The sequence below is a fragment of the Tenebrio molitor genome, chromosome 1, assembly GCF_963966145.1.
Source record: "Tenebrio molitor chromosome 1, icTenMoli1.1, whole genome shotgun sequence".
Classification (NCBI taxonomy): domain Eukaryota; kingdom Metazoa; phylum Arthropoda; class Insecta; order Coleoptera; family Tenebrionidae; genus Tenebrio; species Tenebrio molitor.
Window position 1 is genome coordinate 7,924,270 of NC_091046.1, and position 16,784 is coordinate 7,941,053.

A 16,784-nucleotide genomic window follows, 5' to 3' on the forward strand; every position below is an offset into this window, starting at 1 on the left:
TACTATTTGCAATACAATTACTTATTTACGTAATTTATGGTGACAGGACAATTATCGGTTTTGTCGGTTTCGTTGTTAACTTACTAAACAGATGACGCTACGGTCAGCGTCCGAAAAAAGAGTTACTTTTCGTCCGCTTGGGAATACGTAAAATGAATGCCTAAAAACGATTTTTATGTAGTTTATCATCATATGAAATTTCTTATTTGTAAATACTAACTGGGTTGTATTCAGAACTTCGGAACAAATTCTTTACTGTCATTATTGGATATTTTTAAACACAAAAAACTATGAGTGGTTAAGGTTTTGTTTGCTTCCGACATGACATTTCGGTTGAACTTTATTTTAATGGAGTACCTCGTTTTGGCATGTCTGTCAGTACTAATGAGAAGATCCAAGTAGGTACTTCTGATTTATGACGTACACCAAGACCCGACGATTTCCAAGCGTAAAAAATCGAATAAAAAAAGGTGTATCGCATTTCAAATCCGTTATTATCTTTGGTAGTACCGGACAATTCGATGCGTAATGTGAAGAACATCTTATTAAATTGTTAAGTCCTGAAGTAGCAGTCCCGGCAAGTATATGGCTCCGCACGCAACAAAGTATTTAAGAGAAAATGACGTCGGAATATTTTGGGAGCAGACTCTGGTACCGTACAGGTACAATCCGGTGTAACGGAGGGCGGAATTTACAGTGCTCATTACCGGTCCTGCCATTAATTTTCGCTTAAAAATTTAATGAAGAATAATTGGGAATGGTAAATGCCCCTTTAATGCAATTAAGTCTCTAGGTGATGCAGCACGTCGGCGACTGTGCCATTAAAAACTCTCATTAAACTCTTTCTTTTAAACTGCAGTCTTGGTCGCTGCCAACATTACTGTCTCCCGTAAAATATTCCCATATTTTTTAGCGCGACTCCTTTGCAAATCGGCCGCGAACAAATTGCCGGACGCGAGTGTACCTACGAAAGTGAGCAGTACCAAAAGAGGAGAAAAAATGGGATGTGGTAGGCGCAGTTGTTTTTCTGAAATTGTAGTCGAACACGACACAAACTGGTAGCTTCTGTTGCAGGTGCTTGGACTACCAATAGCGATGTTTACTATAATTACACTTTAATAGGAGGCGGTGTACTGTAATGTATACTTGCACGATGCGTTCATCTTTTAAACTCGAAACAACAAATAAACAAAATTTCATCTTCCACAACACGCGAACGTCGCTTCATTTTTTCCTCTCGTTTTCCATCGCCGAACTTTTATCACCACGGTGGTACTACTTTCTGTCTCCGGCCGACGGACCTATTTATGTTAAACGAGCGTTTTCAGACGACTCGGCAGGTGGACGGTTAATCTTTCACCTTTTTCTCGACAAAAAAAAAACACGATAATGTCCTGGGACAGTTTACAATGTCGCACGTTATTGTGGAAATGTAGGAGGAGGATGAATCGCACGATCTCGCGGTAAACTCACAATCGAGTACTTCTCGGTACGATTATCATTAAGTGTACCTAAATAATGCTATTAGTCCATCCAGTATAACAGCTTTAACACAAACGACTACAATGGCATCACGCAACACTCACGTATCCATACAGAATGTTATGGCAAAGATGTATACTCCTACCTACAAATATATGTATTATTAAACTGTTCGTGCAGACCAATTTTCACAAGTGTTCATCACGTTTCCTCCGGTGCAAACTTTCGACAAAAAGTAGGTTAAGCTCCGTGATAATTTGCTTTTTCGAATTTTTACTCTTTTGACAGTTCGCCTCTTCATCCTTGTTTGCTCTCGACTCATTAAACGGTCCCCTTGGTTTATTACAATAACAAAAAGCCCCAACTCCCATAATCGTTTATTACACTATTCTTGCGTACCTTCTCATTGTATAAGTAATCGTTATACACCTATTAAGGCCGAAGTCAATTTCTACTGGCACTTTAAACAAAGTAACACCAATCATCAATAACACATTTAGTTTGTAACAGCGAGTTTAATTGTTACATAAAATTTCATTACAGACTAACTAAATTGGAAAGAGACGTTTTATTTATAAATATTTTGAGTGAAACAGTATTCTTCGCAGATATGTAATTCTGAAAATACCCACAAAGAAAATTGTTTCCAAAATATGCTTAGGAGGATCGATTAATCAACTGCTTGTATCTTTGTTCGGTTTCTAAAATCATCCCAGCGAATGTGCAGTTCTTGTGCATCTGCCCACGCTTTCCTTCTGTGAATTAAACGAACCAAGTGAAATGTTCCGAAGCGAATTCGTTCAATGCCAGAGAAGGTTTCTACGAATGAATTTCAAAATTTTCCGCGCAAGTACCTACAGGTAATTACTGTACTCGACTGTCAAGAGCAATAATACTTATTTTAACAAAGGGAGGATTGGTAAGGGACTACCAACCCTCCCATCGTTCGAATAAGTATACTGTTGCTCTCGGATTCAAAAGTCATGACTTATGATAATAGAGAAACTGCAGACAGACAGAAACATTGTAATGACTTTTCAAATGTCACTAATTCGGAACTGGTACCGCTTCTGGTTAGAATGTAACTGGTTTTGTGGGAGTTACAATGTTACAACTACAGGTACATGCATAGTGGGCCCTCAGAAGCTAAACTGACAGCTCAGTTTTTCGAAAATTCAGAAATTGTATAGCAGTACCGAGTACGATTGATGACGAACTTTTGAGAACATTTTGAAGAATTGATCATTTCGGCTTCTGTCATAAAAATAATAGTTATTTACGCAACAAGTGGGATATGGACATTATGCACGTAGGTGAAGTTTGCATACGAGGCCGTGGGCAGAGTTTGAGTAGTCGCAGGAGTGCGATAATAATGTGGTGTCCCACGTGTTGTGTAAAACGTACGAGGCCTCAGAACGTTTCAAATTCGACACATTTTTATCAGTTAATACAGAAATAGGTGGTGATTCAAAATCGTGTTAACAAACTGCGTAAACAGTAACGTTTTTGTGAAGAGAGATTCAGTTCTTTAGACGAAGATTTGCCTTCAGAAGTAGCACCGTCAATTGTCATTTTTTTTTAGTTTTTTCTATTATGTATTTACTTTACTGCACGGCCTGCAGAAAACATCTATTACCGCACGGCGTTAGGTAAAGTAAGTCATTATCTGTCTGAAATGAATATGTATTTCTAATAAAATTGTTAAAAGAACTCCTAATTTCTGTTTTCATAGAAACATCAAGTACAACTTTAACCATAAAAAATGACTTCGAGGTTTGCATTTTTTGCAAATTGTTGAACAAATTTAATAGCCTGTAATTTTTGCCTTTTTTAATGCCACTTAAATATACATACATAATTATATCATTACATAATAACAACAAAAAACCCAACACAGTTACATATTTTACCGCATTTGGAAACGTTTTTTCGACGGATTCTTTCCAACAGTTCTAAACCTTGTATCTTTTGTAAAAAAATTTAACACAAAACTGTCACTCCTATACCTATTAGACCTGAACAAGAGTCCACGACAAACATGTAGAAACTAAATTTACAATTCCATTTAGTTTAGGAGAACACATAGGCTGCAATTTTCCACCCTACTCTACACCAGATCTCGAACAAGTCGTTTACTTGAAAATTTCGACTCCCGGAGTCAACTCCGCCAACTAAGTGTGTGTTGCGTCTAATATAACTGACCTTCGCAATATAGCTATTATCGTTAATTACAGAATAAGGCTGTGGAAATGATGGAAGTAGGAAAAAAAGAGCAATTTTCATTACTAGTTTTATTACTACATAATAGAATCTTTAATTCTGCTTGGCTCGTGAGTTTCTCGTTGAGGTCGCCGATGCACTTTTATGATCGCACTAATTTTACATTATGACCAGCACCGTAACATTTTACTGTTTTTATGTCGATGCTTGCGTATACGGTGTGTTGATTCCTCAAATCGACCACCTCGACCGAAACCTAATCCGTCTTCGGCCAAGTGGTCCAAGAGAAATGATTTAGTTTTTTTTTTCTGGACCGGTCTCGGTGTGTGTTTAGTTAATTAATTGCATCTAACTAAGTAAATTAAAAGACGCGCACCTTCCGAGAAAAATTATAATTAAAATGCCACGCCATTATTATTAATAATTAGTGTAATTTCCGTTTTTGTTATTAATGAAAGTTGATGTCATAATTGATTGTTCCAATCTAAACAGTCTTTTCAGTTATCGCGCGTCGATAATTTTAATTGAGCTCTCTTGCCGGAGTGAATCACGGTATTCAACAATAATTACTGTTATAGTATTAGATTATGATAATGGCTATTATTACGTCGGTGAATACGATTAGTTTGCCTCGGTCGTCGCCGGCAATTATTCCACTGTTGAAAAATCGCCGCGACAACAATGCACATGCTCTAATTGTGCATTTACGAGCGCACAATTAAACCAGACGCAATATATAAATAAATAATGCCAGTGAATAATTACAATAATTCCGCGATAATGCGTTATGCTAACTTTGTCACCTGAGCTTTTCGCTCCGTATATAATTTCTATATGGTAAATGAGTTAATAAATCATAATATTCTGGCACAGTAGTTGACACCTGTCTCTTGTTAAGTTAACAACAAAGTGAACTAGCAATATTATTAACGTTACTTCTGTACTGTTTTAGAAATTACTTTTGTCACGCAATCCCGTCCACACACTTTTCTCAGCATATTATCAACCTGGCAATCGTCATTATGCTCACCGCTCGGAGACAGACGATAAAATGATTTATGTTAAACACATTCATGATTTGTGCGTAAAGTTATATCGCATGATAATTACGGCTATTTGCCATGTGCTGTACAATATAGCATGATAATGGTTGAATTCCTACACCTACTGCGATCCTGACTCGGCTAATTAACACCGTTGAACGCTAGGTGTACTTGTGAAGGTAACGGAAAATAAGTCACCTTTGATGCCAGAACACGATTTCAATTAATCTGCACGCCCGAGGATAATGCTTATCTAAATCGTACTCTACAAATTCGCGTTTTAGATACAAATTAACGACGGCGTCGTCGGCCGAGCCTCCTTCACACTCTTAGCACACAATGGAGCCGGCTCGAGTTATGGGTGGTTAAGAGGAAATAAGGAAGCTGTGTCCTCCTCGAGAGCACACACGCGCACACGTGACACAGAGCACCGTTAACCGCACATTTTTGCTGTTGGAAAACGAGAAAATAAATGTCTTTGCCGCGACGTGGGAGTCGACCAAATATTGTTCTCGAAGACGCTCAATCTTCTCGCGCTTTGATAAAACACGCCGACTCTCGTTGGCGGCACTGCCGCACTTGAAAAATCTCCTCTTTGTTCTTCGGCATCGAAAAGTGACCGCGGGAGTCGACTAGCGTGCGCCCTTTTTATTGGAAAGGCGGGAGAAACACCTACTGCGATTCGCTCGCCTTATCTAAACTTCCGAGCTTGAGTTAAGGCAAGTCTCGACAATTTTACAGCCCGCAACCCCAGGTTATTAATAGTAATTATATTAACCTTCGTTTTATGGCGTTTATTTTCAAGAAGAATAGTTAATTTTCTTCGCGGGTTAAAGTTGTCTCCTGTTAATTTAACTTGCTTCGGACGTTACGACGAGAAAAATTCGAGGTGGTCTGCGTTAATCGGCCGGCTCGTTTTACTCGACTTGATAATGATAATAATCTCAGGGCAACCCAGAAGAGCTTCGTGATATTGATGGATCATGATGGATGCTGTAAATAATATCAAAAAAATGCTAAACGAATACGTATTACTCTCGCTAAGTAATTTTACACTTTTAAGATCTCCAACAGGCATTTTTTATGTCTCGCTGGACTTTTCTGTCCTTTACAACATCTCATACATTATATTGAATTATTGCAAATGCTTCTTACATCGTAGTTGGCTGGGAAATTTCTTGGCTACACTACACATCCTAAAGATCAATCGATGTGATTACTTGGTTGCCTAAAAACAAGGGGCGTTACGATAACACATTTTGTCTGTTCAATTGATTAAAATTTTATTGAAAAACAACGACAACACAAAAATCAATGTATCGTTTTCAAGGAAAAGATGTTTACTGTTATATTCCATTACATTCCATTACATTTCTTCACTTATTTTCAAAAATGTTTTGCCACGTTGTCCGACCAATATTGCAGCATTAACGTGTAATTTCTTCCTGTAGTCATTAAAACAATTGATCTTTAAAATACTCTGATATATGCTCTGGCCATTTCTAATCCTCAACTACTTCCTCAGATTCTGGAAGCCTTCCATTCATTTTTTCCTTTATTTGCACTTTCTACTTGAAGAAATCTGTTTATTAGATCTTTATTATGGACCATCAACGACGTTCTTTGGGATAGAAAATTGGGATATTTTGTAATATACCCATTCTTCCCAGCCAACACACTGAATAACTACATTGTTGAATAGTCTATTTCAATAACCATTTTTATTGTTGCTAAACAAAAAAGTGTTTACGATTAGGTGTACATAAAATTTTAATTAATCACAGCAAAACAAGTGTGAGCTGTCAAATGTCAAATTTACACATCCAGAAGAGGCATAAAAAATCACAACCAACTACGATGTAATAAACATTTATTATTGTTTATTTATTATTTGCTTTTAATAACTTTGATAAAAAATCTTAGATGCGTCATGTCCAGTGATCTTCTTTTTGTAAATGCAACATTGTTTATTTTTTGGTTTTTTTTTTTTTTTATCTACTATCCAGACAGCAAGAGAATAGTCCAGACAAAAAGAAATGTGAAGACTTTCTACCTTTTTAATCAACCAGAAACAACTTGACTAACAAAGTAAACAACAAAAAAAGTAATCGACTAATGTAATTTTATGTAAAAATTAGATAAAAAAACTATTCTCATTTTACGCAGAGTAGAATTAGAGTTGCACTTTCATAAAAATAAACTTTCATGTTAATTATCTATATTAGCCCACGGGGACGGTGTCACAACGCATACACGTGTCAGTTTACAGGTTACACCCAAAAAAATGCAAACTGTTTGTTTTCCAAATTAATTATTCCGTGGAGGTGTAGCTTTGGCTTTGTGCTACCGTTTCTTCCACCGGGTGGTTACGAAACTAAACGTATGCCAACGAGCATTTTGTACGATAATTTGATTTACATTTAGTTCAAGTTGCGTACAAATATTGGCAATCGAGTAAATTATAGCCGGTTCATTTAGCGAAGGGTACAATTTGTACGAAATATTTTATGATCGGGCAATTTTGAGATTTTGCGCATTCACCACAGTAACTCGTTTTACCCGTTCCGAAGCGCATTTCTGCAATTTAGTGTCTGTCCCTTGAATATTCAGAACAAATTTTCCACGTACGTCTTGCACAGGTTTTGTAAATGCATTTGTACATCCATCGACGGGACGTAAGTGATCAATTCGTCTTGTGCACACACACGGTCGTACTCTCGTAGCATTCAGAGTCGTTCCGGATGATGGTGGAGCATGATTTTAGTCCATAGAAGTTAGCTGCGATACCTTAAAAAACACCCACCTTCGACGCTAGAATATTTTATAAGCTGCTTCGCCTTATACGTATGACAAACTGGACACAGTGTATGTATTTAAAAGGACGACCGTATTGAATACAAATAGAATCGCGGGTATCTTTTCATCTGTGAAAATGTGGGGGACGGAATCGCGGCTTCGATTCGGCGGCGTTTCATGAAGACGTGAAGTTAATTGAGGGAAGGACGCATAAATCAAACTCCTGTGCTCATCACAAATAGTAAATACACCGGTCACGTCCAGGATATGCGCTACGCCGTCGGCACTAAATAATCGCGGTATCTGCAACTATCACAAGAGCCGAACCAAGTCGTCGCTTGCAGTAGGACAGAGAAGGCGGCCTGGCTGGCCCGCAATGCACTGCAGTTAGTCCGTCCGTGCGCGTTGCAGCCGCCCCCGACGTCGCATTGCACCACGTGCCTTGGTCGGGACAAGCAGAAGCCGCCGCGGTCTGGAAGGTAGTACGTGCGTGTCTGCGTCGGTTAACTCCGCATGTCTCCATTCATATTTCATAACGAGGTCAGCTATCAGGTGTCGGCGGACAATAACAGGTACTTGCCGCTTGCAGGTAACTATACAGCCTCCGACAAGCCAGCACGTTCGTGCCGCTATCACTACCACTTTTTGCGGTTTGACCCCGAGGCGGTCGACGAGGAGTGGCTCGGTTTCTTCGAAACGCAACACGAACCCGATCGGTGGAAGTCGACTGCGCTAACGCTGTTGTTCTTTTTGCAGGTAGTACCACCCCTGGAGGAGAGCGCCGTCCCCGTCGGAGCATGCACCAGGCCCTCCCCGATCGATCGAAGGATCCGCGGCCCTCTGCCGCCTCGCGCTAATGACTATGGCTGAGACCGCCGTCGAGTCTTCCACAGCTGTTTCGACGCACGACAAAGTCAACAACAACCATCCGCTCGTCGTCAACCACAACCACCGTCCGGCGACCAAGCAGCGAAAACGCAAGAGACTCAGCCAAGTTCTGGACAAGCTGACGGGAGCAGGTGGCCAGATCGACATTCCCAACGCGGACGACGTCAGTCCCGCGACCAACAACAACCTCTACCACAACAACAACAACAACAAAGAAGACAATCAAGACGATGAGGAGCGCAGCACCAAGGCGCACAGGCAGTTCACACCTGACGTCTTCAAGTTCGACACTCCGGACGCCAACAGGTACAAGAGCACCGCAGTAGCGGGGGCGAGCGAAGATGAAGACGTCTTCAGCCCGGCCAGCTCCAGCAACAAGTCGCCCCACAGCTCCACCGAGTCACCGAGGATCAGCTTCAGTCCGCTGCGCCTCAAGGAGGACGACGCCAGTTGCAGTCCTCCTTTGCCCTTCCAAAGGACGACAGTGTGTCCTTGTTATCAGTGCATCACCGGCGTAGGCGTCGGCCACCACACGCCTCCTCTCCACCCTTACGACAGATACTTCCCCGCGTCGCCCATGTCACCTCTGACGCCTGCGTCGCCCGCGCCTTGCTCTTTCGAAAGGTACTTCCACTCCAAGTACCTCCCCGACATCTTCCGCAGACGGAGCCACTCCGACTCCGACCTGCCCCTCTGGTTCGAGACGGCGAAAGCGGACAGGGCCAAGTCCGCCTGGCCTCACCCCCTCACGCTCTCCAGGGGCTCCGTCGACTCGAAGCCGTCCTCCCCGCAAGACTCTCCCCTGGATCTGTCGGTGAAGGGCTCCAAGACGGACTCGCCCAGCTTCGACGGTCTGGTGCCGCCGCCTCTTCCGCTCTTCTCGTCGGGCTTCATGCCCAGCCGCGGTGCCGTCTCCGTGCCCGTCGTCAAAGGCGACGTCGCCTCTCCCACCACGAAGGAATCCGTCGCTTCCCGGTACAACCTGGAGGTGTCTCCGGTCGTCGAGGAGATGCCTCCCGGTTCGGACGTGGCGTACGTGTGCCCCGTCTGCGGTCAGATGTTCAGTCTGCACGATCGGCTGGCCAAGCACATGGCGTCGAGGCACAAGAGCCGCCAAAACTCCGGGGAGCCCACCGCCAAGGCGTACCTGTGCGACGTTTGCAAGAGGTCCTTCGCTCGCAGTGACATGCTCACCAGACACATGAGACTGCACACAGGAGTAAAACCTTACACGTGCCGCGTTTGTGGACAGGTATTTTCGAGGTCCGACCACTTATCCACCCACCAAAGGACGCACACCGGGGAAAAGCCGTACAAGTGTCCTCAGTGTCCTTACGCGGCGTGTAGGAGGGACATGATCACCAGACACATGAGGACGCACGCACGCTACGAACCGGAACCGCTCTCTACACCCGTCAAGACTGAAAATCACTGAATATTTTTCTACGGAGTACTTCGTCTTTTTTACATCAGTGCACAGTGTCGTTTTCGAAATTGGTACACACAAACACACACACACATACATACATATTCACATATACACACCCACGATCATGTCGTAAATTGTTAAGTTTTATGTAGTGCCCAACAACCGCCAGACTACTGTAAGGACGTTTTTATCGCGAAACTCGTACTTTTTCTGCGAGACAAATTCAAAATGTGTTTCGTTTTCGTGTGATGATAATGCGTACAAATTATCTAGTCGATGTGTCAACCTTACGGTATTCTTGGATGCGTTGATGTCACTAACTGATAGTCCAAGATCTCATTTCATTCCAATGTGCGTCAATTGCCAAGCCAGTTTAATTTACAAAACAGCGATATTATGAGCTGATTATATTTTGTGCCAAATGAATATGGCCAGTGGCAATACTCGGAGTCAGAATATCACTTGTTTTTATACACTTTGTTTTTTAATTTAATTCGTACGTATTCTGTTAGTGTTTTTTCTTTTAAATTTGAAACTCTATCCGAAAGTCAGCTGGTTCTGTTTCGTCTCCTGTTCGACTAGGTGTTGCGTTTGTTGCAAAAATGTGAACTGGAAAACCTAGTCAGCACTCATCAGGGCTGACTAATACCGTTTCTGCTTCTGACGAAAGCGTAATTGTTGAAATATTGTGTGATGTAAGTTTTATTGGCCATTTTGTTAATTTGTTCTTGCAATAGACACTAATTGATTATCCGGCCTTCGTTTAATCCGTGCAAACTGTGTCGGTGATTACTACTGCCACTGCTACTTCTAATTTTCTTAAAATTGTTTTGATCCCAATAATCTTAGAGTGCCTGTTGTACCCAATTTTACAAAATACTGCACCACTAGTTATTGCGTAATGGAAACCAACTCAATTTAACAAAAACGGAAAAGCTTGATGAACCTTTTGAAATAGATCACAAATTAATGATAGGGTAACTACTATGATTCTTGACAACAACTGTAAACAACACTTTGAACAACTTATCGTACTTATCATTCAGGAACGACCCAGAGTGTCTGGTAACATGTACTGTTATTTAAAAAAATGAGAGCTTATACAACTTTGAGTGATTTTTATTGTAGTTATTGCCAGTATACCAATTACGTAATCAATCAGTCAATTTGGATTAATTTCAAAGTTGCAGATTGTAAATTTGATCTTCACTTGAAAAGTATTAACAGTAAAAATTAAAATTAATTTCAAGGCAATTAGCGGTTTAATTAAGAACTTTGTGAAAAGTCGAAACGGATTTTTGATCTGAATTATTTATGAAGATGATAGATTGACGGGACCGTATTAACTTGACGCAAATAATTTACCAAGGAGTAAGCTCTTTATTTTGTTCAATCTCTGTCTGCTCCTTAATTTACAGGTTAATATGCTGAACATTAATTAATCAATCACCTTTAGCTCACAACAGATCAGCAAGCGCATGTTTATTATTTCGATATTCATGCACATAATCAGTTGTAGGAAAAACGAATCATCACGTCAGGGTAATAAAGAATCATAATCTTAATTGATTATTGAAAGTTTAAAATTCAACGGAGACAAACACAAGTAACGAAAATCTAATATTTCGACTACTAATGAATTTTAGCTGGTGTTGCTTTTTAAATTGTGTTGTGCTTTAAGCACCATCATAAAATGATCTGACACTATTTTTCTATAAATTTTTGATATTTCTTGTAAGATCGGCTGAAGGGGAAAATAACAATCATCGAAGAAAGACATAATTTCTGATCTGAGCACCGCGTGACAATTGTAAAATAGTGAATTCTTGAGTATCTTGAGAAACATATCGATTAAGAGTTTGAAATCAGTGTCCATCCATATTAGTGCCGATATTTACCAAAAATCGATTGACTGTCGAATAAATTTAAGAGAATTTGAGAGACGCTGTAGGCCCGAATCAGCTCTTGTGGTGGACTGACATAAGTGAGAATGCAAAGTATTGGGCTCAATTTTAGATCAACTTAGATAATAGAAGCTCGAATCAGTTAAGACTAACGTTTATCACAACCGATGCAGGTTAACGAAATGACTCTTAACGAAGACGAAAAATTCGACTTGAAAAAGAAGGCTGTAAAATGTGAATCGCGAGTGCTTTTCAAATTATAGGAGCTTGCACTTAAATATTTTCTATATCGACTTACTTTGTACTTGATCTTAGGAATAATTAAAATATTACCCCTCGTTTTTGTTTTGTGAATTGATGATAGACGTACGTATTTTTTAAATTCCTTGCCTAAAGACGAACTATTCATATTTATGGGATGATTGTTGTTGTTTTGAAGAAAAAAAATGCTTTAATATAATTTTATTACTTAGTAGATACGTAATGTTTAGATTTTGACGAGAATACGAATACTGTGATATTTGCACATTTCGTTATTACTGATTTAATTTTAATGAGAGTAATAACTTGATTAGTTATATATTTTTGATATCGAATTTTAAACGATGATAAAAATGTTGTCTTAAACTAAGCTTCATTTTCATTGGGCATTGTCTAAAGTTGAAGTTTGTGCTATTCTACGAGATGTATAAATTTTATCGGTTCTCGGCTATTCAATTTCGATAGCGGTTTTTCGTAAATTCGTTTCCGTGCCACATATATGAAATTGTTACCTGTTTTCTATATCCTCTGTATAAAATTTTTACAGTAATTGTGCCACACCCCTTGTTTTATATGTTAATGTTAAACGATAAACGTATGTTTAATTATTTTTACTATTGTACGTAAGTTTATTAGATAAGTATTCACATTGTTAATCTTAAACCTAATCGGTTTTAAACCCTCTTTTTTATTTATGTATATTTATTTTTTCTCTTTTCAGAAAGTGTTGTCATTTTTTATGTTATTGCATGTACAAAGACATGGCTACTTAATTATTTAATTTGTTATTTTTTTATGTACCTATTTAAGTTTTTAAAGATTCTGTGAATCTCAGTTTTTGAAATCATCTTCTGTTATTAGTCAAAGAAGAAATAAATCTGATTCTGAATTAAACATCTTTCTTATCTCATTCCCCTACTTTCCAAATCCACACAAATCACACAAGGTAAGTCGATTTATTGTTTTTTGTGCAAATTAATTTTGCTCCAGACGAACTGTCAGAAAATGCGTAAATTACAAAAAAAAAATAATGAGCTCGGCTTGATTTATTGTTAATCAGCTTTGTCCAGTTATGCAATTTAAACTCTTCATTTTTTGTTTTAACGTTAATTTGTTCCATTTTAGATCGTCATCGCCCGAAGGGTCGCACAGTTTACTGTATTTAAAGATGTAGAAACCTCTATTTATACAACCATTCCAGTCACAAAAAGTATCTGTATTAATCTTCCAGGTCGAGTCAATTTGACCTTTACGCATGAGTTCAGGTGTTAATAGAGAACGACGATTAAAATAGCGAATAAATCAGGCGGTAATAATTAATCGGACAAGATGCTGGACACGAGACGAGAAGATTTTTTGATCACGAAGAAAAACGTAAAATCACAGTGTGGTAAAAACAAAACAGAGAACGGTGCCGGTCAGGTGGTACTACAAGGTACTATATTATGTATATGTAATAAAAGAAGGTCGCAATGACGAAACGATGAAATCGAGAGCTGAAAGAATGTCAATCAGAATCGGTGGCGAGTACGAAAGATAATAATAAAAGTGTCCGGTGGGCAAATGTGTGAAAAATGATAATTTGTTATGAGACAGAACGTCCAACAACCATAAGTTTGGAACAATTGCCTAAATTAAAATTTATGGTATCAAACCAGTGCCAGTGAATGGAAATAGAGTTACCAAACCGGAGATACATAAACATCAAAAGCCTTCTGTTCTTTGGACTCATAAATTCACATTCAATTAACTGTACGAGTTTTAAAGTGGTACTGACAACACTTTGTACGTTACTTTTACGCGTCTTTTTGTACGAACTAATGCCAGGTTCACACTCGTACTATTTTCTACCGTTGGCGTGCGCAACGCACCGTAAAATTTTGATTGACATACTTGGAATTTGGTTATTTTTGCCAAATGCCGCCTCGATAAATTTACTGGACGTTCATTATCCCGCGGTGAACAGTACGTCGAATGCGAAATGACGAAACGTACGTTTCCTTAATGTAGCAATAAAAAGTTTGTGCAGGTGCAACACGCGTTTTAATTAGGGTCTACGAATTAACGTTCATTAAAAATCATTGACCCTTAATAATTACGATCTATACATGGCAGATCTACTTTTTTAAATATTACAAACTCACGAAGAGATAACACACTTTTACTTGGTATCGATGCGGTCGAACACGCCACATCGATCGGAGATTAGAGCGGTGGTGTTTGCATAGAACGAGAAATTAAAAAGGAAAAGGCAAACGTATGGCGAGGAGCACCAAGAGTGATTCCCACACAAGGTTATCGTTAACAATCGGATAACTAATGGGCCAAGTGATTTAGAATATCCGTTCAGCACTACTACTACCTACTAAATTTTGAAACGTTTAATTACAAGTTGTTGTGGTGCTACCGATGTCGGTCATTTTGGGTTTCCGTTTCAATTACTGTAATGGCCAAAAGGCGTTCCCCCCTTAGAGATCTAATTACTGTTGGAAATAGATACACAACTTATGGACTCTTCTTTAACATCAGACTGAGTACGCTTCGCTACTCAAAGTACTAAATAACTTGGATGGTTTTGCATAAATTCTTATTAAGTATCATTTTACTAAAAGCTACTGCTACTGGAAAGATTCAAAATAAAAGAGCATAACGTACTAATTCGAGTCTGAAAGGGTTGTAAAAGGAGCACTTAAAGAGCATCTTGATCGTTCTTAAAAATTGTCCGGTGTTTATTCAAATTTTAATTAAATCATGGTACTACCGCGGAAAAATAAAAAACAGCATTTCGCATTCAACTGAAGAAGTGTAATTTAACACTTTTCAACAGTAAAAGGAGTTTGAGATTAAATGATGGTACAGAACTATACAAAAATTAAATACATTTCATTCATTGCGAGCAATGAGGTCGTCGCCATTTCTTCAAATGGTACCCCACAATTAGTTTTGTAGCCGTCGAAAATCGCACCTTTGCGTATCTCTATAAAAACGGTTGAAGTGGCTTTTTTTTGTAACCGGACTTGAATCACTTCAAGTCCTGGGAGTTGAAATGTCCACAGGCGGCTCGACCGGGTGGTCAAAAATAGGGTCATTTGAAGCATTTTTCACGATTATTAAATATTTAATAATGAAATTATCCCTATTAAAAAAATATATACATTACCTAATATTTAACCTGTGCCACTGTGGTGTAACACGAGTCGCCCATGTGCACGGATGGCAGACGTCAAAATCAAAAATAGCAAGATGGCCGTTCAACGTTAAAAAGTAAACTTTAGACTTTACTAAACCTTGAACCTTCAAGTACTAGAGGTATTTTCATATTTGGTGGCGGAAACAAAAGACTGAGAAATGTCACAAAAATGTATTGTCAGTGTCAAATTTCTCATAAACGCCGTAAAAAGGAATGTCTAGGTAAATTTAAATTTTCGCTAAATAGATTGAAAAAACAAATTCTAAGGAAACCAATTTTTGTCAGTGCTTCAAAAGGAAAAGTTATTCTCATATAATCAAACGTATTACAAATTATTTCTCTAGTTCGACGATGAATAACTTTCTTATCGCCAATTTGCTGCATTTCTGTCGCAATCACGAACGTCTTTGAGAAATTTGACACTGACAATACAAATTTGTGACATTTCTCAGTCTTTTGTTTCCGCCACCAAATATGACAATATCTAAGAATATTGCAGCAAGAGAACTAAAAATTACTGGTGCCGTAAAATTTAAAAATTGTAAATTCGAAAATTATCATTTAACTGCAACTGCAGTAAAAGAAAATAATGACTTCATGTCCGATTTTTTTTGTGATCCGCTTGAACATAAAATAAGTATATCATTAAGAGTAGAAGGTCTTTTTGTGTTTCGCCCAGTTGTCGACCTCGACTTCGTCTCGGTCTTCAATCTCTGGGCTTAGCACAAAAAGATTAACTTCTACTCTTAATGATGTAATCTACTATTACACAGGATTTATATTCCAGATAAAAAAAAATATAAACCCCGATAAATGTCTTGCAGTGTTTGTTTGTAATAGATAATTTCACGGTAACTGAACTTTTGGCATTAATCAAAATATTATAAACAGATTTTCGTTATTTGATACAATTTCAGATTCGACAAAACGGAAAAGCGACTTCAGATTCGGTTAAATTTATGCCGTAACAAGTTCATAAATAAATTTAACAGGCGCTAATTTAAATACAATCGAATTCATTTTATTGACCAAACCATTTCCTAAGGAGGTAGCCACGATTTCCCTTTTATTATCGTTGTCGGTGTTTATTTCCGCGAAATGCACTGGTTCCAAGTCGTAACCTTCGTTATCGAGACATGTGTTATGTCATCAACCAACAAAGATAATAATTTAATATGAGCTTTCCCCGTAAAACTATAAGAGTCCGGCTTTGTACAAGAGAAATGATAAAAATTTCAATTAACCGGTGTCTAGTTACATCCAGGAATGTACTTTTGTGTGACTATTGCAGTCAGAAACTAGGAATTTCATTTCGTAGAGTACGTAGTCTGATTTTATCTTTGACGAACTGGTGTTAGTTTTAAGAAAAATAACGGCCAGAGCGTGCACCAGATATTTTTCACGGAGTCTCACAAAAAATTCGTTAGTACCTAGACAACATGACATCCTGGTGCCAACTGCTGCTAGATGAAAAGGAAAATTTTTTAGCTTCCTTTCGACAGATTAATAAGCTGTCGCAACAATGCGGTGCTAGAGCGGTTAGTCCTGCATCGAGTAACTAATCTGATAAA

The 16,784-nt window shown here is 38.8% G+C and overlaps 1 protein-coding gene across 1 annotated transcript in view; it reads left to right on the top strand.

The window, feature by feature from the left end:
- Window positions 1–10,874, top strand: part of klu (klumpfuss) — a 53,063-nt gene extending 42,189 nt beyond the window's left edge. Inside the window, exon 2 of the mRNA XM_069045563.1 lies at window positions 8,298–10,874. Coding sequence (XP_068901664.1) covers window positions 8,398–9,864 — 1,467 coding nt within the window. The 5' untranslated portion in view covers window positions 8,298–8,397 and the 3' untranslated portion in view covers window positions 9,865–10,874. The remainder of the gene's footprint in view (window positions 1–8,297) is intronic.
- The last annotated feature ends 5,910 nt before the right edge of the window (window positions 10,875–16,784 follow it).